At 40.6% G+C, this 25113-nt stretch overlaps 1 protein-coding gene and 1 long non-coding RNA gene across 6 annotated transcripts; both read right to left on the bottom strand.

The window, feature by feature from the left end:
• Nucleotides 1-6394: 6394 nt before the first annotated feature.
• Nucleotides 6395-24146, bottom strand: LOC137736570 (uncharacterized). 5 transcript variants are annotated; one of them, XR_015955003.1, is made up of 4 exons: nt 23843-24146; nt 23385-23496; nt 22042-23228; nt 6395-9612 (listed from the first exon to the last, which is right to left on the bottom strand). It is a non-coding gene; the product is annotated as an uncharacterized LOC137736570 (long non-coding RNA). The 5 variants fall into 5 exon arrangements; XR_015955002.1 differs by having other exon boundaries at nt 21754-23228; XR_015955001.1 differs by lacking the exon at nt 6395-9612 and having other exon boundaries at nt 21657-22153; nt 23124-23228.
• On the bottom strand, nt 15316-16998 carry LOC148691808 (uncharacterized). The gene is made up of 2 exons (XM_088682839.1): nt 16615-16998; nt 15316-16525 (listed from the first exon to the last, which is right to left on the bottom strand). Exons 1-2 carry the CDS (start codon nt 16996-16998, stop codon nt 15374-15376), a joined length of 1536 nt encoding a protein of 511 aa, XP_088538965.1. The 3' UTR covers nt 15316-15373.
• Nucleotides 24147-25113: the final 967 nt, after the last annotated feature.

Consider the following 25113-nt stretch of genomic DNA (forward strand, 5'->3'; position numbering starts at 1 on the left):
CATTGGGCCGTGAGGAAGTTCAACATGGATGTGGATGCAGCGGGAATTCATCGTAAGCTTCAATTGAATGAACTTGAGGAGATACGGAATGAAGCTTATGAGAATGCTCGCCTTTACAAGGAAAAGACGAAGGCCTTTCATGATAAGATGATTCGCACCAAGTCCTTCTCTGTTGGACAGAAAGTTTTGTTGTTTAATTCTCGTCTTCATCTATTTCCGGGTAAGTTACGTTCACGTTGGATTGGACCCTTTGTTATTACTAACGTTTTTCCTCATGGTGCAGTCCAAGTTCGTAGCTTCAAAACAGGTCAAGAGTTTAAGGTGAACGGGCATCGTTTGAAGGCCTATTATGAGAACTTTGTGGAGCACACCGTGGATGACACTCCCTTGGGTACCGTGGGCTCCAATTTGGAGTAAATGGATTCTTCGTCCGGCTGCAAGACGTAAAAGAAAGCGCTACTTGGGAGGCAACCCAATACAGTGAATAAAGCTTTTTCATTGATTTCCGAGTGATTGTAATTCAAAAAAAAAAAAAAAAAAAAAAAAAAACATGGCAGAAAGATGGAGTCTTCACAAAGGTTGTGTACTTGAGGCCCCACTACGTGGCAACACTCTCGGAACAAGAGGCATCGGAACAGGAGGTCTCGGAGCAGAAGGCATTGGAGCAGAAGGCATCGGAGAAGAAGGCATAGGAGCGGGAGGCACCAAAGATAGATCATTCAAGGCCCCAAACCTTGGTGGAACGCTGGATGACCCAGGAAAGAGATGCCTCTGGAAGAAAGCTGCAAGCCGTTGACGGTCATCAAGCTCATCAAGCTTCCTCTTCATGCCTGTTGAATAATTGTTGGCAAGCACGTGCAAACTTCGGTTCTCGTACTTAAGCTGTTTGATCTCCTGCTTAAGACTCTCCACCTCCGCCATCAAGGATTCAACCTGACGGGAGCGAGCAAGAAGGCGTTGGCCCATGTTGGACACAGAGCCAGCACACTGAACACTCAGAGCCAGGGATTCTTGAACGGCCAACTCATCGGACCGTCCTGAAAGCAGCTGACTGTCTTTGGGAGTGAGGAGGTTCCGAGCCACTATCGTAGCTGTTGTGGGATCCGTCATCACAGAGTCCTCATCTGTAAGAGGGCCATGGGAAGATAAGAAACACGGGCACCATACCTTACCCTGATGAGACGTGACCGGATCACTGCTTAGACTCAAATCTAAGCAAAGGTTCGATGGGTTGGATGAGCTAGCCATTGTTCACGAAGTTAAAAGAGAAGGGGTGGACGGAGTAGATTTTCAAAGGGCCGGAGACAAGTTTCAAGAATGGAAAATCTTCAGAGTGTGTGAGTTGGCGGTGATCGATAGCTCTATAAAAAGCCAAGGCAACGCGTCCACCAATTCAAAAAGCCTTGGCTTTTCAGAAATCGCGTTCAACACGTGGAGGCCATCATCGCAACTACACGTCTTTAGCCGACAAGCGCAAAGTTCGGCGACGCTTTATCTGCTTTTCAGAAAACGCGTGCAGCTTTATCGAAGAGGCGTCTTCAAATATCGAAGAGTCGCCACTATTCCAAAAAGCCGGATTTACGGGATCAAAATGTCTGTCGACAACGGTAAAAGCACAGTATCACCACTTGCTATTGAATTCCCTATATATGTCGACCTTCATTTTTTTTTTTGGCAAGACAGAACTGAAGAAAATGCCCAACTCTTTCTCACCTCTGAGGGTGCACTCCCAGCAAAGCCTTTCGAGATACTCCATTCTCTCTTCTTCCCCAAAGATGATACCAGATGCCTGGAGAACAGATGATCCAGGAGGAAGCAGCACAACAAATACATGTGCTAATTCATTCACCGCTTCTTCAAAAGCAAAGGTATCTCATATCATCAAGGGCAAAAGCAAAGGTATCTCATATCATGCTCTTTCCCTGTCTTTTCCTTTGTCCTTGATATTATTTGCATGGCAAAGTGAAAGAAGCAATCAGCCGGCACTTGGAGTCTATATGGACTCTATTCCCTGGTTGCTTACCTAGCTTTGCTGAGCTATCCTCTAACCCTCTTCAATACGAATTGGAGAGATTGAACAAAGAAACAGATAAGAGGAGGAAGCTCAGACCTTCGGGGGAGACCAAAGGAAGCCTGCTGCCCAGTTCAAGAGTAGCACAAAGGAAAATCAACGATGGGAGCAGCGCAGTTCAAGAGTAAGCCTGTGGAATCACAAAGATCCAAGCCTCACTGCAATGACCAAGGAGAAGATGGAACGAACACTCCACAACCAGATTTGCATTTCTAAACTCTTCTCTTTGTTAGATACATTCTGCCATGTTTAGTATGATTAATTGTTGTTTATATGTTTGTGTTTAATATGGTTTTTAACATTGAGGACAATGTTTGATTTAAGTGTGGGGGTATTAGTTACTAAAGTGTTTAATGCAAATTCATAGGGTTTTATCCACCATAACTTCAAATGTTGTTTCTTGCTGTTTTTAAAGTGTGTTTAGTGTGTTTTGACTTAAAAATTCAAAAATCACATAAAAATTTGAAAAAAATTGTTTTGAAAAACCCAAAAAGAGTTGTTTTTGTGTGTTTGTGTCGTAGGTTACCTTCCAACACAATGATGAGGATTTGGTTTTTAATTGCATGACGGTTAAAGAAAGTTACAAACATGGATGGACGTTTGATTTACTCTTGGTATATGCTTGGTTATCGTTATAATGTATGACTTCACATGCAATCATAAAAGAAAAAAAAAAATTAGTTATGTAACATGCTTGAAGGAATGAGCTCAAACTAACACTACATCCCTGTGAGAATTGAGCTTAAACGTTTATTTGGAGAGTTAAAATCTGTGCATTCTTTGTTTTCTAAAGTCGTTGCATGATCTCATTATTCTTTGCTTGGTTGCTACTTAGAAGGCGTTTCATCACTTAGTTCCAAATGCTAGAACTCATGCCCATTTCATTCAAAGCATGTCATTGATTTGCATAACACGTATTCAAGATGAAGTTGTGTAGTGAACACCAAAGCCAAATTGCCATATTTCCCTTTTCATTTGTTTTATAGGATTTAACCCCGTTGAGCCTTGTGTAGCCTACTTTCTTTGTTAACCCACATTATCTTCACCTAGCCTAGATTAGGAACATCCGTACCCTTGTTCTTGAAGCATAGTAAGCATGAATGAATTCCCTTTGATTAATGTGTGCAGAAAATAAGTGTGGGGGAAAGTGTATTCATGTGAGTTTTTGTGCCATAGGCACGTTAAAAAAAAAAAAAAAAAAAAAAAAAAAAAAATTGAAAAAAGAGTTGAAAATAGTTGAAAAGTATTGGTTGTTGAAGTAAGGGCCCAAAACAATGAATTAGGCCCTAAGAGTTGTTTAAATCCCCCCTATTTGTTTAAAAGTTGATTTCTGCATTCTAAGGGAATTCTAGGTCTTAATTTCATTACTTTACTTATTATTGCTTGAAGAACGTTTGTTATTCCTTACCTTCCCTTGTTAGCCAAAACCCCAAGCCCCGTTACAACCCTTGACTTCTATCTTGAGTGTTGTGCATTTCAAATGTGGAGTTTGAATTTGGTATGAGCATATGGTGTCACTGGTTCTCGCATCTAAGTAGTAGCATTCCATTCATGAGATCATATCTAAACATGCTTATTAACTCCAGAAATCGCGTTCTTTGTGATACATATATGTGAGTGTTCGTTTTCATGTTTACATCAATCTCTCACATATAACTAGTGTAGGGTGTGTAGTCAGAAAATCTGTGTGAAAATCGAGTGCATATCTTGTAAGGAATTGAGCAAATGCTTTAAGGCATGTTACTACATTCAAAACATGGTTTTAAACGCTTAATTGTGAACTAGTATATGGTGACTATGATTAAGAATGTACTTAAGTGTGAAGATGACTAAAATCTGTGGGAATGATGATTTTTAACGTGTCATGTGCATTGGAAATCCCTAAGACAGTTGTTGGAAGGTTTAGGTTGTGTTTTACTTGTTTTGTTTCGTTTCGTTTTGTTTTGTTTTTCTTTCTGTTTTGCTCGAGGACTAGCAAAAGATAAGTGTGGGGGTATTTGATAGGAGCATATTTAGGCGACTTACTTAGCTTGTTTTCGTGCATCTATGTTGTTAATTCATATTTGTTTTAGTAGTTTAAGCCATTTTCGTGTGTTTTTAGGTTCATATGGCTAAGGAAGCAAAAAGATGCATTTTGGAGCATTTTGGAGCAAAATTGGGCTTGGAATGGATAGCATATGCTCGGAGCAAAAGGAATGGACGAAATTGAAGACCTAAAGACCTTTTGTTTGAACAATATCAAGGAATCCTACTTATTCTAGGTCACAAAACAATGTCCCTTCCAACATTGTTACCCTTGCCGTGTGTCCCTTGGTGTTTCCCTTCCTTGCCATGCAAGGAAGGGCCTTGTTTCCCATTTTAAACCATACACTCATTCACTTATCAAACCACTCACTTATCACTACCATTTACTTATCACTCAGCATATCATTCATTTATCACTCACCACAAACCATTCACTTATCACTTATCACTTATCACTTATCACTTATCACACATTTTCTCCAACCTTGCCATGCATCACATGCATCTCCAACACACTCAACCCCTTTAACAACCCCACACCTTGACATTATTCTTTCATCCACCCACCACAAATCCAAACCCTTGCCGTGTACACCTTATGCATTTTCAGTTTTCTTCTTTGTTGTTGCACATGCATTTTCAGCCACTTGCCCACTCACATGCACCCTTTAAACATTCCACCATAAAGCCACATGCAATCTCATTCATCCACCATACATTGCACATGCTTTCACAAGCTTTAACCAACACAAAACAGCCAACACATGCACCAAAAACTCCTTTGCCGTGGGTTCCCTTTGGCACCCTTGTGCAATTCCAGCTTGCATATGCTTTCTTAGCTGTTTGTTCATCATTAATTAGCCACTTGCATGCTTAAACAAACAGCCATTCACACCTTCATTCTCCTATAAAAGCCCTTGCATTCTCATCATTCAAGGCATTCCTCATTTCATACACAAACACACCACAAACACACCATTTCCCAAGCCCTTTTGCCGTGCATATCCTCCCATTTTCTGTGCAGTTTTTCTCCTCCATTGCAGCCACTATCCAACCATTTCCCATCCCTCCAAAACACTTCATACCATCACACAACCTATCCTTAAACCTTGTGCTACAACAACGAGGAAGAGAAGAGTGCCTAAACGTTCATACAATTCAAGTTTGAGTTGTTGGAATGTTTAGGTGTTTCTTTAATTTCAAAGTTTCATTTTAATTCTATTTGTTTTGTATGTATGGAAGAGAAGAGTGCTTAAACGTTCATACAATTCAAAGTCTTGAGTTGTTGGAATGTTTAGGTGTTTCTTTGATTTCAAAGTTATGAGGAACTAAACCCCCTTTAGGTAGGGGGTGATTCGAAACTATGTTTATATTTGCAATATGAATTGATTAACTTTCGTTGGAATTTCATAAGTTGTGGATTCAATTCGTTTAACCGTTTGATTGATAGCTTATTTATGAATGTTTATTAAGAATGCGCGCTTAATTTTCATGCATAAATATGACGCTAGAATATAAGTGAATTTCACCTAATCGTTATGAACTTATATTCACAAGTAGTGGAGGTTGCTTATAAACAATCGTGTTAAACATATTCTTGGCACGAGTTTCATGCTCATCATAGTAACGAATGCCTCGTCAACACTTATAGTTTTCATAATGCTTAATGATCTTTGATTATATCTTTATTGTGCCGTTCACGTAAAGGACTTTTGGAGAATGTTGTGAATTGCGTTGCGTAAACCCATCCAATTCATTAACTTAAGGAAAACTTGACGGTTAATTTAAGCGGACCAAATTAATCCGGAGTGTTGAGTTTCATAATTTATCGAAAGACCAACTGAGAATCAATCTTGTATGCAAGTATAACATGTGTGGAGAAGAACCCCTTAGCTAGCCTTCATTCCATTCATTCCATCACAATTTCATATTTACATTCCGCTCAGTTTATTAACTTGTTTTGTTATTTCAATTTTCGTCAAATCAAAACTTTTCCCCCCCCCCCCTTTACTTTCTTGTTCTTTAGTGCTTAGAATCTGTTTAGTTTGTGTTTTTAAAGTAGTTTGAATCAAGCCATAATCTTAAATTCGTCCAAAATTAGTTTTGAGTCTTTTGGTTTGTCTTAATGTTTTAAATTTTAGTTTTACATTCTTTGAGTTTAGTTTAGTGTTTTATATTGTTTTTACGTTCTTAAGTCAATTTAGAAGGTTTTAGCAAGCCCTCCTAATCCCCGGTCCAGAACGATCCCTACTTACATCCATACTACAATTGTCAAAAAGAGGGTTTAATTTGTACGCGTATAAATCTCGTATCAGTGGTTCGAAATACATCCTTCTTGATAGGTGATGAATGTTCATGCCCTATATTTTTATGCAAAACAAGGACGAACATCATTAGGATGCTTAATAGATCCAGAAACATTGAATTTAATCATATTACCACCAAACTCCATTGTTAATGCTCCCTTGGGCACGTCAGTCTTGATTTGGGCTGTTTTCATGAAAAGTCGTCCAAGTAAGATTGGTAATGGTGGAAAGTGAGCTGAATCTTCCATCTTAAGCACATAGAAATCGGCTGGAAAGATCAAATGGTTAACTTGCACCAAAACATCTTCCAAAACTCCTTTCGGATACGCATTAGAACGATCAGCTAATTGGATAATAACTCCATCATTTTTAAGCTCTCCTAGATTCATAGATGCATAAACAGAATATGGCATGACATTAATGGAAGCACCTAAATCTAGCATAGCATATTCAAACCTTGTATTACCAATTACACAAGCGATAGTGAAACTACCTGGATCTTTGCATTTAGGTGGTAGCTTCCTTTGCAACATTGCAGAGACATTTTCACTTACATGTACCACCTCTTTCTCCCGAATTTGTTTCTTTGTTGTACAAAGCTTCTTCAAAAACTTAGCATACTTCGGAATTTGCTTTATTGCATCAAGAAGCGGGATATTGACTTGCATTTTCCTAAATGTCTCTAGAATGTCTTTTTTCATTCTCTTCGTTCCTAGATTGCATAAACCTGCTAGGAAAAGGCACATTTGGTGGAATAGGGTTAGAAACAGTTGAATTTGAACCTACCTTACTTGTGTTGGACGTCTTAGGGTCCCTAGGTCGCTGCGGCAAGGGTTGTTCTACCCTTGCTATGGCTTTGCCATCCTCTTCTTCCTCAAGCAGCAGCTTTTCGTCCTCTTTTTGACTTGATTTGGAAGTTTGTGGGTTGGTTCCAACCTCCTTGCCACTTCTCAAAGTGATGGCATTGGCAGTTTCAAAACCTCTCTTTGGATTGATAATGGTTAAACTAGGCAGTTTACCTTGTTCCCTAAATTGTCCCATGAATTCGACCATCTGCCCCATTTGCTTCTTCAATTCGTCCACCTCTTTAGCTTGATTTGGTATCTCTTTGGTTTGATTTTGTAAACCCTGAGTCAAAGAAGTTAGTATTGGAAGAATTTTATCATAATTCAATGATGAACCTGAATTTGGTTGGGATTGTTGTGGGGGAGGTTGTGGTAGTTGTGTAGGTCTTGAATAAAACTCCTCAGATGGCTGCCAATATCCTTTTTGTTGAACTTGTTGAGGTTCCCTGCACATAAAATTTGAATGATCACTCCCACCTGGATTGTAAGTGTTGGAAAACAAGTTGTTCCTTGATTGATTATGGCCAAGATAACCCCAAGCATTGACATTATCCCAACCTCCATTCTCAATTAATTGGGAATGTTGATTAGTTTGATATCCTTGCCTATAGGACACACCAAATGTACCAACTCTTTACATTCAAGACCTTTCAATATACTGTGACAAAAGAGAAGTAAGATTCGCCATTTAAGCTTGAACACTAGCAATTGCCATGTCTTGCTTCTCTAGTACCTAAAATCAAAGAAAGAAAACTAAATCAAATATCAAAAGTAAAATAAACAAAAAACAGAGGGATTAGCAATTTTATTAATCCCCTGCAACAGCGCCAAAATTTGATGTGATATAAAATAACACACAAATTAAATCCTTTTTAGATAGTTGTAGTATATGAAAGTAGAGATTGTTCTAGGCCGGGGATTAGAAGGGATGCTAATCTACACTAATTAGACTCAAAAATAGAAAACTAGACTCAAACAATTCAAAACAAGTTAAATAGACTCAAATAACACAAAACTAAGTTAACTTGACTCAAAACAGGAACTAGAAAGAAGTTTGGACGAAAATTAAACTAAAAAGACTCAAAATACTCAATGGGGGTTGTTTTGACGAATTTAACTAAAACTAAGTAAATTGCATAAACAAATTAAGTTTGGTATGAAATTGAGTGAATTAAAGGGTGAAAGGCTAGCTAGAGGATTCTTCTCCACACATGACACATATGCATGCAAATCGATTTTCAATTATTATTCCAATAAACCATCAATGACAATGCCCCAAGTTAACCGTGAACTGCCCAAATTAACCATCAAATTTTCCTAAATTCATTGAATTAGACTCAGCGACGCAACCAAATTATTCTTATCAAGTTCCCTATATGAACTGCATAATAGAGATACATATCACAGATCATTAAGTTCTGTGAAAATCATAAGCATTGACAAGACATTCGTAACTATGAACTGCATGATACTCCTGCCATGGATTTACTTAACACAATCATGACTAGTGATTTCCACTAGTTATAAATATAAGTTCATAATGATTAGGTGAAATTCCCTTATATTTTAGCATCAAATTCATGCATGCAAACTAAGTGTTCACCCTTAATTAACATACAAGAATAAGTTATCAATCAAATAGATAAGTAAATCGCATTCATATTTTATGAAACAATTATTAGATGAAATCAATTCATATAAAACATATGTCCATGGCTTCGAATTCACCCCTAGCTAAAAGGAAATTTGTTCATCATAATTGAAAACCAAATTAAAACAAACATTGGACTAAAACTAAGGATAGAATACACCTAGAAACGCTCCAGCACTCCAATGGCAGATTGCATGTCACGGCACCAAGCTTCTTCTTCTTTTTCCTTCCTTGTTGCGGCACTCTTTGTATTTTTCTCTGAAATTCTCTCTTAGGCTCTCTATATCTCCACTAAATCTCTGCAGGAACTTCATATATATATATATATATATATATATATAAGGTTAAAATGGCTAAATCCAAGGAGGAAAGGGATTAAGTTGTTTGGATGGATTAGGACTCCTAGAATCAAATGGGAAGTATTTAGAATAGGATAAGGACTCCTTTTGCATCTGAAGATAAGTTTAGACAATGTTGGATTAAATAGAATACTGTTTGGATAGGATAAGGTTGGATAAGATCTCCTTGTTTTCAGCTGATTCCTTGTCTTCCAAGCCTTAATTTAATTCTTCCAGATTTGTAGCACATTTTTAGCATCATTTGTCACCAAAAACGTCCATCCATTATGCCCCATACACATGCTATCCAATCCAAGTCCAAAACTGCTCCAAATTGCTCATTTTGGCCATTTATTGTCATCTTCACCAATTGAACCTACAATAATACGAAAATAAACTACTTTACTATAATAAATGGAAATTAACTAAGTAAGTGCAAAGAAATAAGATAACAAAGTCATATAAATATGTTTCTATCAGTTTTCATAAAACGTAATGAGTCATGCATGTTTATATTTGATCTGCATGACACAAACGAATTGTATGTTTCATATACGTTCTAGCTTGAATGCCACAAGTAGAATATACTTAAGGAAAACCTAACCTTCAAAGTTGGATGTGTAATTCATAAGTAATTGATAACACTACATAAGATTGTTAAGGGGATGGCGGAACCCTAGTGTCTTTTTATGATTATTTTCTAAGAGTGTTCCCTTTCAAATTGGTTTCCTTAATTGTTTTAATTTAAAATTCGTTTTTAATATTCTAGGTCATAAAATCAACATTTTCGAAACTTTGCTTTATATAGTTAATTAAGAATTAGTTTAAATACAAATTATTCAATCAATCTTTGTGGAAACGACATTGCTTGAGTTGTTATACTACGATAACCTTGTACTTTTGCAAGTATTTTTAAGTGTTTTTATCCCTACTTTTGCAGGTGGTAAAAATTCCTATCAAGAAATTGGCACCGTCGTCGGGAATTGTTTTAAATAATTTGTGTTTATCAACTTTTAGTTAATTATTTTTTTTTATAACTTTTTATTCACTTGATTTTATTTAATCTTTTTTTAGGTTACAATTTGTGCAACAATGGAATTTGTACCGCCTCTTGAATTCAATATACAACCCAGAGGACCGCCTTTATGGGTCAAATCTGCAGAATGGGATTTTTATGGATTTAAACCTACAATTTGTGCACTTTGCTGTTTGAGGACCCATGATATTTTGCAGTGTCCCAAAAGGGAATATTTTCCAGGGTTTGTACAAGAGCATACCAATATGAGAAACGATTCAAAAAGGAGTTGGAACAATCCCTATTCAGAGTTCTACACTCCAAGTTTAAAAAAGCATCTTGAGCAGTCTAACGTGCCAACAAAACTTTCGGTGGAGGACAAACTCTCTAAATTGTTGGAATCGACTGAGTTGTACATTGAAATAGCCAATCAAGGGTTTCAAATTCAAGCTTAAACTGTGAGAAAAGTTTTGATGATGAAGAGGAGATTGGTGCAGGAACTAAGGAGAAATCTGCCACTTGCTTACGCCCAAAGGAGGAAGCAGCACATGAAGATCTTGAAATCCTCTCAGAACCTAGTGCTAACTGTAAACACGAAATATTCCTGAAACAAGAGACAAGAATATCGTGTACAAAATATATATATATTTTGTATTAATGATTTTTAGGGTTACAATCTCTTTGTAATTTGGTCCTCTGATTCTATCTTCGTAGGGTGTAGGTTTGTGGATGAGTTGTTGATCCAAAGGGCCGTCGGGGCTTGATCTAAGGATGAACAGTTGATGAATGGATCTTCAAGGGGCGTTGGGCTTGATCTTGAATAATGAGTGTATGAGTTTGTTGAGGTTGTTGATCCAAAGGGCCGTTGGGGCTCGATCTTAGGATGAACGGATGATGAATGATGAACACTTTCTTCAAGGGGCCGTCGGGGTTTGATCTTGAAGAATGGGTGGAAGTTCTTCAAGGGCCGTTGGGGCTTGATCTTGAAGGTTGGTGGATGAGCGGATCTTCAAGGGCTTTTGGGCTTAATCTTGAAGAACGATTGGATGTGTGGATTTGTTGAGGTTGTTGATCCAAAGGGCCGTTGGGGCTTGATCTTAAGATGAACAGATGATGAACGATGAACACTTTCCTCAAGGCCCGTCGGGGCTTGATCTTGAGTTGGTGGAAGTTCTTCAAGGGCCGTTGGGGCATGATCTTGAAGGAGGATTTGACGAAGAACGAAGAGTGCTTTCTTGATCCTTCGGGATTTGCTTGAGAGCTTTAGAGTTTCAAGGCTTGAAGGTTTTGGTGTAATGTAAATTCCTCTTCCTTTCTTCCCTTCCTTTTTTCCCCCCTTCAAAATGAATGTCTTGGCTTCCTATTTATAGAATTCCAAAACTTGATTTTTGGATTTAAATAATCAGATGAAATAAATCATTTCTGCCAGGTATTGACACGTGTCCTATTTGATGACTTTTCCAATTTATTTCGATTTTTCGTTGAGTCACACGCTACATGTAAAATTTATGTGACACGTGAGAGTTGAAATTTTAATTATTGGTCAACATTCATTTCACCGAAATTTTGATGTCTACACTAACCACGTTGATGTGCCACAAGAACGTTTCCCACAAAAGCTGCAGTTGAATTTGATTCAAGGGTGGTGAACACTTGATTTTGAATCGGACTTGTGATTTCTTCAAGGGTCATCGAGGCTTGATCTTGAATTGGAAATAAGACCATGAGTGGTTTCAGGATTCAGACACATGGCAGGCAAGCACGAGGTGGAAGTGATGACCTGTTTCTTTGTTCAATCTGTCCAATTCATATTTGAAGAGGGTTAGAGGATAACTCAGCATATGCAGTTGTTGCGTTTGCTGACGATCCACCAGATTGATGTTTCATTGTCACTCGTCTTAGCTGTTCTTCAAGCGGATGTGGTCTCTTCTCTGGAAGTGTATCAACCGTTGAAAATGATTACTCGAGAGCAACGCTAGGTAAGCAACCAGGGAATAGATTCTAGGTAGTCGGTTCCAGATCGGAAGACTGACTCCAAGTGCCGGCTGATTGCTCTTTTCACTTTGCCATGCGAGTAATAACAAGGACAAAGGAAAGGACATGGAGAAAGCATGATATAAGATACCTTTGCTTTTGAAGAAGCAGCGAATGAATCAGCACATATATTTGTTGTGCTTGTCTCCACATGCTTCGATGTATCATTTTCACTTGCCTTACTTGCTCCCTTTGCAGAAGTGGTATTTCCTTATGCAGGTTTGGCATCTTCTCGTGTAGTATTTGTCCTCTGATGCAGGAGTGGAATGCAAACCTTGCATTTGAATGGATCATCACTTCTTGGTGGCAGCGCAAGTTTGAGTGGAGGTTCCGACATATTGCTTTCTCTGCCCTTGTCTTGGCAGGTGAGAACAAGGGTAAAGGAAAAGATAGGGAAAAAGCATGATATGAGATACCTTTGCTTTTGCCCTTGATGATATGAGATACTTTTACTTTTGAAGAAGCAGCGAATGAATCAGCACATATATTTGTTGTGCTTGCCTCCACATGCTTCGATCTACCGTTTCCTCTTACCTTATCTGTACTCCAGGCATCTGGTATCATCTTTGGGGAAGAAGAAAAAAATTGAGTATTTCGAAAGGCTTTACTGGGAGTGCGCCCTCAGAGGTGAGGAAGAGCTGGGCATTATCTTCAGGTCTGCCTTGCCATAAAAGATGAAGGTCGACATATATAGGGATTTCCCAATAGCAAGTGGTGGTACTGTTCTTTTACCCTTGTCGACAAACGTTTTGATCCCGCAAATCCAGCTTTTTGAAATAGTGACGACTCTTCGATCTTTGAATACGCCTCTTTGATTTCTGAACGACGCCTATTCGATTTCTGAACGAGTACCTCTTTTGACAAAGCTGCACGCGTTTTCTGAAAAGCAGAGAAAGCGTCGCCGAACTTTGCGCTTGTCGGCTAAAGATGTGTAGCTGCGATGATGACCTCCACGTGATCTTTTGACAAAGTGGCACCCGTGCTCTGAAAAGCCGAGAAAGCGTCGCCAACCTCCACCTGTTTTCAACTTTGTCGGAGATCTTTTGACAAAGTTGAACGCGTTTTCTGAAAAGCCGAGAAATCGTCGCCTAACTTACGCCGGAAAATCCAGCTTTTGAGATTTGCAGAACGATGTCTCTTCACTTTTGAATAAGCGGCCCTTCGATTTCTGAACCAACACCTTTTTGATTTCTGAGCAAGCGCCTCTTCCTTTTTATAGAGGTATTGATCACCTCTAACCTGCACACTTTGAAGGTTGCTCATTCCTGAAAATCATCTCCGGCCTTTTGAGTTTTAACTCCATCCACCCATCTCTTTTAACACCTTTGAAAAAAATGGCTAACCCATCGAACCTTAGCTTAGAATTGAGTCTCAGCAGTGATATGGGCGCGCCGCGTCAAGGTAACGTATGGCACCCTTCTTTCTTATCTTCTAACGGTCCTCTTACAGGTGAAGACTCAGTGATGCAGGATGCAACAACAGCTACAATAGTAGCTAGGAACCTCCTCACACCAAAAGATAGTAGGCTGCTTTCAGGACGGTCCGATGAGTTGGCCGTTCAAGAGTCCCTCGCTCTCAGTGTTCAGTGTGCGAGCTCTGTGTCCAACATGGGCCAACGCCTGCTTGCTCGGTCTCGTCAAGTGGAATCATTGATGGCAGAGGTGGAAGATCTTAAGCAGGAGATTAAACAACTTAAGTACGAGAATAGAAGTTTGCATGTTCTTGCAAATAACTATTCGTCGGGCATGAAGAGGAAGCTTGATGAGCTGCAAGAATCTCAAGGTCGAATTCAAAGTGACCGTCAAAGGCTTGCGTCTTTCTTCCAGAGACACCTTTTTCCTACGTCATCTAGCGGTCCACCAAGTATTGGGGCCTCGAATGATCTATCTTCGGTGCCTCCCGCTCCTAGAGTTTGGCCAAGTAGTGGGGCTTCACGTGAACAACATTTGTGAAAGCTCCATCTTTTTTTTTTTTTTTTTTTTTTTTTTTTTTTTTGTACGCACTTGTAATTTCTCGAAAATCAATGAACATGCTTTGTTTTATTTAGTGTATTATGCTAAATACAGATAAAACATATACATCACCGTCCATCATCATTTTTTTTTATTCTTTTCTTTGCTTTCGGTGGCGTTGATCCACCATTCATTTATATATATATATATATATATTTCAGATGGTGCCAGAAGCATCAACATTGTTTTTTTCTTTCTTTTTATTATATATATTTTTTTTTTTCTTTTTGCACATGATTCCAGAAGCACCATCATTGTTTTTATTATATTATTTTTATTTCTTTTTTAATTTTTTTTTATTTTTTATTATTCTTTTGAAAGATGCTTCCCAGCATCATCATTGCTACTTTTTTTTTTTTTTCTTTCTTTATATGGCCATCTGCAAGGCTGAGTTCGTGGGTGAAAACCCAGGCCGAGTCCGAGAGAAGACGGAGGAGGTCTTTGGGTGTGAGTTGACAAACTTTGGTTTTGTTGATCACATTCAAAGGCAGCAGCCATGGTGGAAGTGCAGAAGCAGAGGCAAGAAGACGGATGAGATCTTTGGGTGTGAGTTGACAAACTTTGATTTTGTTGATCACATTCAAAGGCAGCAGCCATGGCGGAGGTGCAGAAGCAGCCAGAGCTTGAAGTACAATCGCGATTAGAGCAGTTGTAAAGAGAGCTCTCCACAGAAGTGCACTTCTCCACCAAGATGCCATTTCTTCAAAAGCAAAGAGTACACCACCGACAGGGGAACGGAAAGAGGCAGCAATTCCAGCAGCTGCTCCACACGTTATAAGATCCCTACAGTCACGATCATTCTTGAAGTCCCACTCCATTGCCGCTCTGCTCAGACCCAAAATATCAAGGGAGGACCAGCTGAGGCAGGGAGTTTTTTTGGCTTGTTTTTGCTTCTATTTTTTTTTTTTCCTGTTTGTCACTTGTTTATCGCCCAGTTTGCATTGTTAACCTTCTAGAAGCTATGGCAGGACCTCCTGATTCAGCCTCAACAAGAACTTCATTGATCAAGTGCTCAATCTTTGCGATCTGCGGTGCAGCCTGCAACAAGTTCTTGTTCTCCAGCGAGAACAAGCTCGTCACTGCATGGTGGGTTTATCCTGGTGAGCAAGAAGTTTAGTTTTAAAATCCGCACAATCAATCTCACCAGAGATCAGACAATCAATCTTTTCGCATTCCATTCTATACATTCTGGCAGCTTTAAATATCGAATAATGCGATTCTCGAGAAGCATACAGAATCCTATCTGGAAATACTTCTCTCCCAACTAAGACTCCATGAAGATTACCTTCCGTGCCGCAATTGGTGATGTATCCCCAATACTCATTCTTCTCAATCTCCCACAACCGAGCAAACCAATCGAGAACACCGACCTCGAACTGCCTTGAATGGACACCGTAGTTGCTCTCGATAAACGGATCGCCCAAATTGTTGATGGAGAAATGCTGAAGCTGCGTCAGAGCACCATAGTCGAAGTCCAAATTGTACGGATAACCCAGATGGTGCTTGGTCCTCTCGGTAGCTTTCAGGGACGTGGTAGTTGATATCGGAGTGAGCAGGATGTGGGCGTAACTACTTTGGACTCGGATAGACGGTTGTGATGGTGGTTGTTCCTTGAGAGTTCTTGTGGCTTTCTTTCTCAGCGAGACCGTTGTGCATAGCACCATCAATTCTAGAATACGGGAAGTGGGCTTGTCCTTGAAGACGCGACCACGGCTGTTTGACCTTGACACAGGCTCGCAGGTTGTAAGGCGTTGATGACGGCGAAGGCACAACGACGGTGGTGCTAGAGCCATTGCAGCGTCTTGGAGGCCTTGGGGCTGTCTTCTGCTGCTGTCGGCTTCCATGGCGACTGGATTGTTCAGTGTTTCGCTCCAAATCGGATTCCTTGATTGTTTTCCAAGACTTCCGAGTGAGTGAGATTCCACTCCGCTGCCTTTGGTAGGGTCTTTGACAAGCATTCCACTTTTCTCGCCACCAGTGTAATACTCCTGGGGTTCATCGGAGTCACTATCGGACCCGCTCTTTGCCGGCCGATTCAGATCGGAAAGCGTGCGTATGCCACGCGGACGACTCGCAGATGGCGGGTTGGCATCACCCTTGCTGTCGGATCCACTAGCTGCGGCGCGCTTCGATCGGAGCTGGTAGGGCGCACGAGACGCGGGCGACAGCGAGCGAGAGCGCGGCGGGGACTGCGAATGAGAGTAATTGGGGGAAGGCAGAGTTGATATCTGCTGTTATTCATGGCTGGGCTTTTGACGGCGACCGTTGCGAGTTAGGGGGTCGTGTATCCAGAGGAGTACGGCCTTCTTGGTGTTGCCGCTGAGCTCGAAGAGAGCAGCCCAGGAAGCGGAGGAAGAAGGGTTTGGGATAGTGAGAGAGAGCCTCGAGGCGGAAGAGTGGCCTGGTCAAGGGTGAGCTCGGTGAGCCGGCTGGCGGACGAGGAGTTGTCGACCGGTTCGCATCGGAAGCCACAGGTGAATCGGTCGCTGAAAAGGTTGTCGCAGGGGTCGAGGGTGAGGTCCCAGGAGCTGACGCACGAGCCGAGACTCACTGAATCGGGGTTGAGTGAGTTCTTGAACTCCTTGAGAGCTTCAATGTCGGCCCAGAAAGTCTTGGATTCTGCTAAAAGTTGCAAACTTGCAGCTAAAATTATCAAAATAATCAAGGAGGACAGAGACAAATTGTGTATTTGAACACCCATTTGGTGGTTTTTGTTGAAATTTGATCAGTGCGAGTGGGGAGTGAGTAAAAGTATGGGGGTGGAGTTGCAGAAACAGGGGGAGTGGGCGGCTTCTAACTGCGTACTCATTTTGGGCTTCCTGCTCGACAATCCAGCCCATCATGAGAGATTTGGGTTTGCCGACATACTATAAAGCCATCTACATATGGGCCTATTTACATGGTATATGCTTTTCGGTCTCCTTGAGAGAAAGTAGAGTGATAGGTCGAGCTGCACATCGAAATCCGATGGAGGTTATGAGGGCATGGCTTGGGCTTGGATTTGGGCTGCTCTTTTTGAGGATCTCGACTTATGTTTTCCTTGATTCATCACGGATTTTAAGTGTAGCAAGACCCACTCTATCATGTATATATTTATTTATTTTTTTAACACATAACAACGTATGTACTTTTTTTTTTTTTTTTTTTTGTAATAAAATTGACTTTCTTTAATGAAACATTTATTTATTTATTTTGATGTGACTGTACTTGAAGTTTTGAAGTTTCAAGTTGCCTACGTACTCTTCCAAAGAAGAGATCAAGTCATAACGTAGTTCAAATGAGTGATGGTTTTGATGATGATTTTGCCGTACACAGTTTATGCTCTTGCGGGCCAGGAGCGTCTTAGTGCCGTTTGCATTTTCAGCTCATGCAGGCAAGGAGCGTTTCTTGTCGCCTTTTATGCTCGTGCGGACAAGGAGCTTTGGTTGTCGCCTTTTAGGCTCGTGCGAACGAGGAGCTTTTGTGAATTTGTCAAATGATCTTAGAGAAGCATTCCTTGCAATCTTCATAGCAAGGAGTCTTGACTGAGTGATTGAAGAAGTCTTTGGGGAAGAAATCGCGCATTGTGATGGCAACGGACGATCTTTGTGTCATAACTTCATCATCCTCAATACTTTCATGTAGCTTTAAAGGTTGACGTTGGCTGCTTTGCCCCCTTTCCGATTGGTGAACTTGTGGAGGAGACCTATGTTTCTTGTGCATTTTCTTTGGAGTGACATAAGTCCATCCTTCAACTTCACTTGACTTGACTGACATGGTTTTGGAGCATGCCCCCAGCGGTTGAGGTGAAGATTTTGAGTTCAAAGAGCCAGAAGTGACGGTGGTATAGTTTGACTTCACCACATCATTAAGATCTAGCTCGATGATCCCTTTCTGAGCCAACTTCATGATGAGATCTTTTAGCACAAAGCACTTTTCCGTCGGATGACTAATGAAGCGGTGGAATTTACAGTACCTTGGACTGTCAGTACGGTTCATATCTTCTAGCCGTTTGCACTCAGGTAGGTCGATCACCTTTTTGTCAAACAAGTCTTTCAACATGGCAACCACGTCAGAGTCGGGGAATGGATAAGTCTTCTCCTCAAGCTCCTTCAAAGTGCGTCTACGTATCTCTGGATCACGAAAAGCTTCGGTTTGAATCGCCTTGCTTCGTGTAGGGATTTTGACTGGAGTTGTGTTGACCGTCATTGCTTCCTTGGTGGGTTTCCACGTAGCCTTATCCACCTTTGGCCCCAAAACTTTGTCATTCTTGTAGTCGGCGATCTGTTCTTTCTTCCCATGACGGATGATGCTTAACTCCATATCATGGGCGCGGGTGGCTAACTCCTCAAATGTTCGTGGTTTGATGCCTTGAAGGATGTAGTGTAGTCCCCACTGCATGCCTTGAACGCACATCTCAATGGCAGAGGTTTCAGAAAGCCGATCTTTGCAATCCAGACTTAGAGAACGCCATCTATTTATGTAGTCGACGACAGGTTCATCTTTCCACTGTTTCGTACTGGTCAGCTCTAGCATGCTTACAGTACGACGAGTGTTGTAGAAACGGTTGAGGAATTCCCTTTCTAGCTGGTCCCAACTGTTGATAGACTCAGGTTCGAGGTCAGTGTACCAGTCAAAAGCGTTACTTTTCAGTGAACGCACGAACTGTTTGACGAGGTAGTCTCCCTCTGTCCCAGCATTGTTGCAAGTTTCAATGAAATGGGCGACATGTTGCTTCGGGTTGCCTTTTCCATCGAACTGCATGAATTTTGGGGGCTGATAACCCCTTGGCATCTTCAAAGCATCAATCTTCTTGGAGTAAGGCTTTGAGTACAGTACGGAGTCATGCGAGCTTCCTTCGTATTGTGTCTTGATAGTGCTTGCGATCATCTCCTGTAGCTGCTGGATAGAGAGAGATCCCATGAATGTCGTTGCTTGGTCTAGCTTCGGTTTCTCTTCAACTTTCTCCACTAGTGGCTCCTCTTCTTCGTCGACTTCTTTCTCTAATAGGCCAACATCTGGGTCAACTTTCACGTCGGGCAGCGCATCTAGTTGGTTGACAAGTGCGGCAATCTGCAAGTCCTTCTCTTCAACAGTCCGTGTGAGCTTTGCGATTGCTTCATTCATCTGAGCTAGCTGCTCCTCGATTGAAGTTGCTCCAGTGGTCATGACTTGCATGGTTGTACTGCCGCTCGGATCAGCGTCGGAGAGTAGGGACTCTGAGTATTTCCTTGGGCTCTCCCCTTTTGATGCCCTTAGCGAGGCTAGGGTGATCACAGGCTCGTACCTCAGATGCTCTTGTTCCTTTGACAGAGTTAATGCAGGGGCGGAAGCCGCGGCAAAAAGATCTCTTGCCTTACTTCGGGTTATGATGCCCGAAATATCACCACTTGCGGCGATGATGTTCTTGTTCTTTGCTTTGATTGCAGGAACAGCTTGATCCTTTCTTGATGCCATTTGCGTTTTTCGATGATTTGAGGATAGAGATGAAAGGTAGAGATGTCCCACTAGGCGTGCCAAATTTGTAAACACGAAATATTCCTGAAACAAGAGACAAGAATATCGTGTACAAAATATATATTTTGTATTAATGATTTTTAGGGTTACAATCTCTTTGTAATTTGGTCCTCTGATTCTATCTTCGTAGGGTGTAGGTTTGTGGATGAGTTGTTGATCCAAAAGGGCCGTCGGGGCTTGATCTAAGGATGAACAGTTGATGAGTTGTTGATCCAAAGGGCCGTCGAGGCTTGATCTAAGGATGAACAGTTGATGAATGGATCTTCAAGGGGCGTTGGGCTTGATCTTGAAGAATGGGTGTATGAGTTTGTTGAGGTTGTTGATCCAAAGGGTCGTTGGGGCTTGATCTTAGGATGAACGGATGATGAATGATGAACACTTTCTTCAAGGGGCCGTCGGGGTTTGATCTTGAAGAATGGGTGGAAGTTCTTCAAGGGCCGTTGGGGCTTGATCTTGAAGGTTGGTGAATGAGCGGATCTTCAAGGGTTTTTGGGCTTAATCTTGAAGAACGATTGGATGTGTGGATTTGTTGAGGTTGTTGATCCAAAGGGCCATTGGGGCTTGATCTTAAGATGAACAGATGATGAACGATGAACACTTTCCTCAAGGGCCGTCGGGGCTTGATCTTGAGTTGGTGGAAGTTCTTTAAGGGCCGTTGGGGCTTGATCTTGAAGGAGGATTTGACGAAGAACGAAGAGTACTTTCTTGATCCTTCGGGATTTGCTTGAGAGCTTTAGAGTTTCAAGGCTTGAAGGTTTTGGTGTAATGTAAATTCCTCTTCCTTTCTTCCCTTCCTTTTTTTTTCCCCCCTCCAAAATGAATGTCTTGGCTTCCTATTTATAGAATTCCAAAACTTGATTTTTGGATTTAAATAATCAGATGAAATAAATCATTTCTGCCAGGTATTGACACGTGTCCTATTTGATGACTTTTCCAATTTATTTCGATTTTTCGTTAAGTCACATGCTACATGTAAAATTTATGTGACACGTGAGAGTTGAAATTTTAATTATTGGTCAACATTCATTTCACCGAAATTTTGATGTCTACACTAACCACGTTGATGTGCCACAAGAACGTTTCCCACAAAAGCTGCAGGATTGCATTGCAACTGATGGGTTGGACATGATTGTGCACAACAAATCAAAATCTGGAAAATCACATGACAATGCACATGCACAGCCAATCAAACTTGAGGAAAACTAGAAGGACTCCTACAAGCGGGCTAAATTCTATTTGAGAATGAAGAAAAAGTTTAATGGCAGACTTATTCTTCTTCAAGAAATTCGGCCAGTGCAGAAATTGTGAGTGTTAAATACAAGGTTTAAGTTAGTTTGGCAGAAACATAATCCTTGCTGGAAAGGGCCCTATTTGATTACAAAAATTCTTTCACACAAAAGGGTGGACATCAAGGCCTCGACCAATGAACTCAGATGCACAGTTGTTAACCACCTAGTCACTCTGTACCGACTATTAGCCTTTGATGTTGTCAAGGAGTGGTTGATTCTAATAAAACAAATCACGTGACCATCAATTCCTTCCTTTCCTTCCTTTACATCTAGTTATAGATGTTAACTAAAACGCTAAATGGGAGGCAACCCAATGTTTCTAACTCTTTTCTTCTTTATTTAGTTGATTTTATTTTCTTCCCTTTATTCTTTATTACAAAAATTTAAAGTAAAAAAAATAGCAATTTGAGTTTTTTTATTTTTTTATTTTATACTTGTCTAATTTGATTTCTAATGTGTGCTTTTTGCAGGTTGCGTTTGGATTTGATCGGCCCTAAATATTCACTAAGCACAATTGATTGAAATGAATTCAGTAGCATTCATATTCATCATAACAAATTCATCATCACACTCATAAGAACACTCATAAGAATATTCATGGGAGTCAAATTCAACACAAATGCAAATACAGGATACAGAACGAGCACATGATGATGTCCAGGGATAATCACAGGGGGATGCTGAGAAGACCTCTACGCTAATGGACCTCTTTCACTCACACACTCTCTCACACTTCATTCAAAATATAATTACATTGAAGTTTGGGGGAGGGATCCATGTTGCACAAAGAGCATGGCTCATCAAGTCAAGATACAGATCCAGTTTTGTGCACACCATTTTGACTCATCATTCATCACGTTTCATGCAAGCACATGGGACAGCAATACATAAGCATATAGAAATTCACTGATCTAACACATGCAAGAACATATCAAAGAAGAGGAAGACGGAAACTATACCTTTGGCTTTGGATCTGAGCATTTCTTGTTTTGTTTTCCAGTGCATCGCCGAATCTGAGATGTTGTAGCAATTCCGTTGTCTCTTCCATGGTATTGACGTCAGCTCAAAGTTCTTTGCACAGAGAAACACCACGTGCATGTGTTAGTTTTGGTTTATTTTCCTGAAATGCACAAATCGAAATTGAAACAAAGAAGTTTGGGGGAGAGTTTTCTCTTTATACCCTTAACCTCTTTGCTGTGTTGTTGATGAGTGAGAAAGTGAGAGAGATTTCTCTTTTTTGTAGAAAAGGAGGTTAGAGAGTTTAGAGAGAGCTCTCAAACGGCGAATAAGGAGAGATGAGGAAATGGGCATCTGATTGCTTAAATGAGATATATATTACTGCACACTGGGGTTCCCACCACCACGTGTGGTCCATGTGAAGAGGCTCAGCGCCTCAAGCTGTTCCAGTAGGTCACGGGTTCAATTCCAGCGAGCAGCACTTTTGGTTTTTATTTTTCAGAGCCTACCTCTGGCATCGAGTCTTCCTTTTGAACCCAGGTGTGTCCATTAAGGGTGGGCACGGGTCGGGCCGGACCGGGCCCAATTTTGAAGGGACCGGACCGACCCGGGTTAATAGGAGACAGGCCGGGCTGGGTCCACAGGTTCTTTTTTTTTTTTTTGTTAAATTAAAAAAAAAAACTGAAATTTGCCAGATTCAGCAGATTCACTACCAGTACCAGTGCACACTGCATTTATGCCGATTTTGCACAAATTCATTCCCTAGTCCCTACAATGATTCACATCCAATCCAAATAAAAAGTCCAACATCCAAGTTCATAGATTAACAATGCACACCAATCAAATAAAGCGAGACAAATGCACACCAATTTCATGAAATTACCACAAAATATTAATCATCTCAGAATCCATGAACTTATTCTTTCAAATTCAGGAATGTGTTGTATACATATAAAGGAAATTTTAACCCAAAGACATTCTACAACTACTAAAAATAGGTTATTTAACACTTCCAAACTATTAAGCGATAAGAAAAATAGTCCAGCCACTAATGTGTATTGCAATTACCATATGTCAAGCATACCTATTCAGAGTTGCTCAAGCACAGAATCAGCATTCAATGCATCGGCAACCTTTTCAATTGTTGTAGACGTGACAGAACAGTGCTCTATGCTCAAGCTGCAAAGAGCTACAAAGCAAAGTCCATATAAGCAGGGATGATTTAGTGTTACTTTGAATAAATTCCATTAAAAGAACTAGATTTACCAAGAAGCATATATGCTACTACACATCAATAAGGAACAGAAAAAGTTTAAATGCTTGAGCTTCACAGAAAGCACTTTACCCTTGCAATTTTCCAAGACAATGGGGAGGCAAGATACACATCTATCAGTGAGAGAATTTTCAGAGATATTGAGCACTTCCAATCGAGCAAATAGCGAAGGGCATTCACAAATCTGAAGATTGAAACACAGAAAATGGTTGGGGACTGATCGTGAGTACAAAAAGGCCTTACCATTGTCCTGCTAACAGAAAATTAAATTATATAGTTCCTACTGAAATAGTCGTCATTGCATATAATAAAACTAGAAAAATCCATGATCCAATAGTCATTGCATATAATGAAGTTTCAGTCTTTAACTGGTTACAGGGCATTTATTCATTTGCCATGATCCCTACAAATTTCACCAAATGCATACATTTATCTTATTATCTTAATCAGTAAAATCCCAATTTAACAAACCCTACAAACCAATTCAATCAAACCCCCAAATCACCCAAAAATCAAACATTAGGTTTTACCTTCTTATCCAGACCGGCGGTAACAGATCAATTATATACACATAGATGACAAATCGAGAAGATGGGTGGTGGGGTGACTGGGTTATGTAACTGTAAGTCTGGGATGTCATCGAAGTTGCTGGGCCGTCGTGGTGGTTGCCAGGGCCGTCGTGATGTCGAGGTGATGGAGGGGAGGGTCTGAGACGGCAAGAGAGACTCCAGTGACATAGTGCGAGCGTCGAAATCGAATCGAATAAGTCACATAGGTCGTGGGACTAGTGGATGAGGAAACCTAAAACCAATGAGTAAGATTAGATGGGGAGATGATCTCTTAAATCTCGTATGTCCATTGTAATTACAAACGGGACGGTTTGGGTATCCGCGGTTCCTATACTTTTGGAACCGACCCTAACCAAAAACTTCAAAGGCCCGCTCCGTTCTGTTTTTACAAAATTTGGAATCGGCCCGTACCTACCTCAAACCTTGATTACCCGCCTCGACCCGCGGTTCCTATACCCGTTTGCCCACCCCTAATGTCCATTACCTTTCTCTTTTCTCTTATTTTCTGTTTATTTGTTATTTTATTACTTTTATTGTTTTCTATTTTTCTTTTCTTAGGTTATTTTCTTCATCTTTTATATTCGTTTTACACATTTTCTTAACTTTTTTAAATGTTTGTTGGCTGAAAATCTTGGACCGTTGATCTAGGAATCGGATGGTCCAGCTGTTGCCACGTCACTAGCCATTGGGTATGAAATTCAAATTTTTTTTACCTTTGAAAATCCAACAATTCAAAAAAATAGCTGTTAGAAATCCAAACAGCTAAAGATGCGCCACGTGGCCCATGTCCCACGCCCCTTTAGTGCGCCTGTAGCGGCGGGACCCGCTATCTGTTTGCAGTCAGGAACACATGCCCACACTCTTGATGCAAAAAACTATCAGGCCTTCGTTGATGTCATGCTGATACCAGCATGACGTCAGATAGGCCGGTTCCTCACTCAATCCATTTTGGCCCGGCCTACAAACTGGCTTGGACTTTATGTTGGAGGGAGTTTTATGGGTGCCAACCTATTTTTTTTTAGGCTTTAGGCCAGACTCTTAGAGAGAGCTGGAGTTACTCTAATGCAAATAGAATAACCATTTTCCCTACCTACACAACGACGTCTCTAAATTGGCTGCTTTGGTTGGTCAAAAATTTTGACCAATGAATAACAAGAATGTTTGTTCTCTCTCTCTCTCTTTCTCTCTCTCTCTCAATACATCTTAAGGCTGCTTGATTATTTATTCAGATT

This window comes from Pyrus communis, chromosome 13 (genome assembly GCF_041283825.1).
Source record: "Pyrus communis isolate YQ-2024b chromosome 13, ASM4128382v1, whole genome shotgun sequence".
Lineage (NCBI taxonomy): Eukaryota > Viridiplantae > Streptophyta > Magnoliopsida > Rosales > Rosaceae > Pyrus > Pyrus communis.

What these genes read in the sequence shown, in the direction of transcription:
- LOC148691808 (XM_088682839.1), bottom strand. Translation starts at nt 16,998, where the DNA reads ATGGGTGTTCAAATACACAATTTGTCTCTGTCCTCCTTGATTATTTTG. An exon ending in TGCTCTCTTCGAGCTCAGCG is followed by an intron (nt 16,526 to 16,614) that starts GCAACACCAAGA and finishes GAATAACAGCAG; the next exon opens with ATATCAACTCTGCCTTCCCC.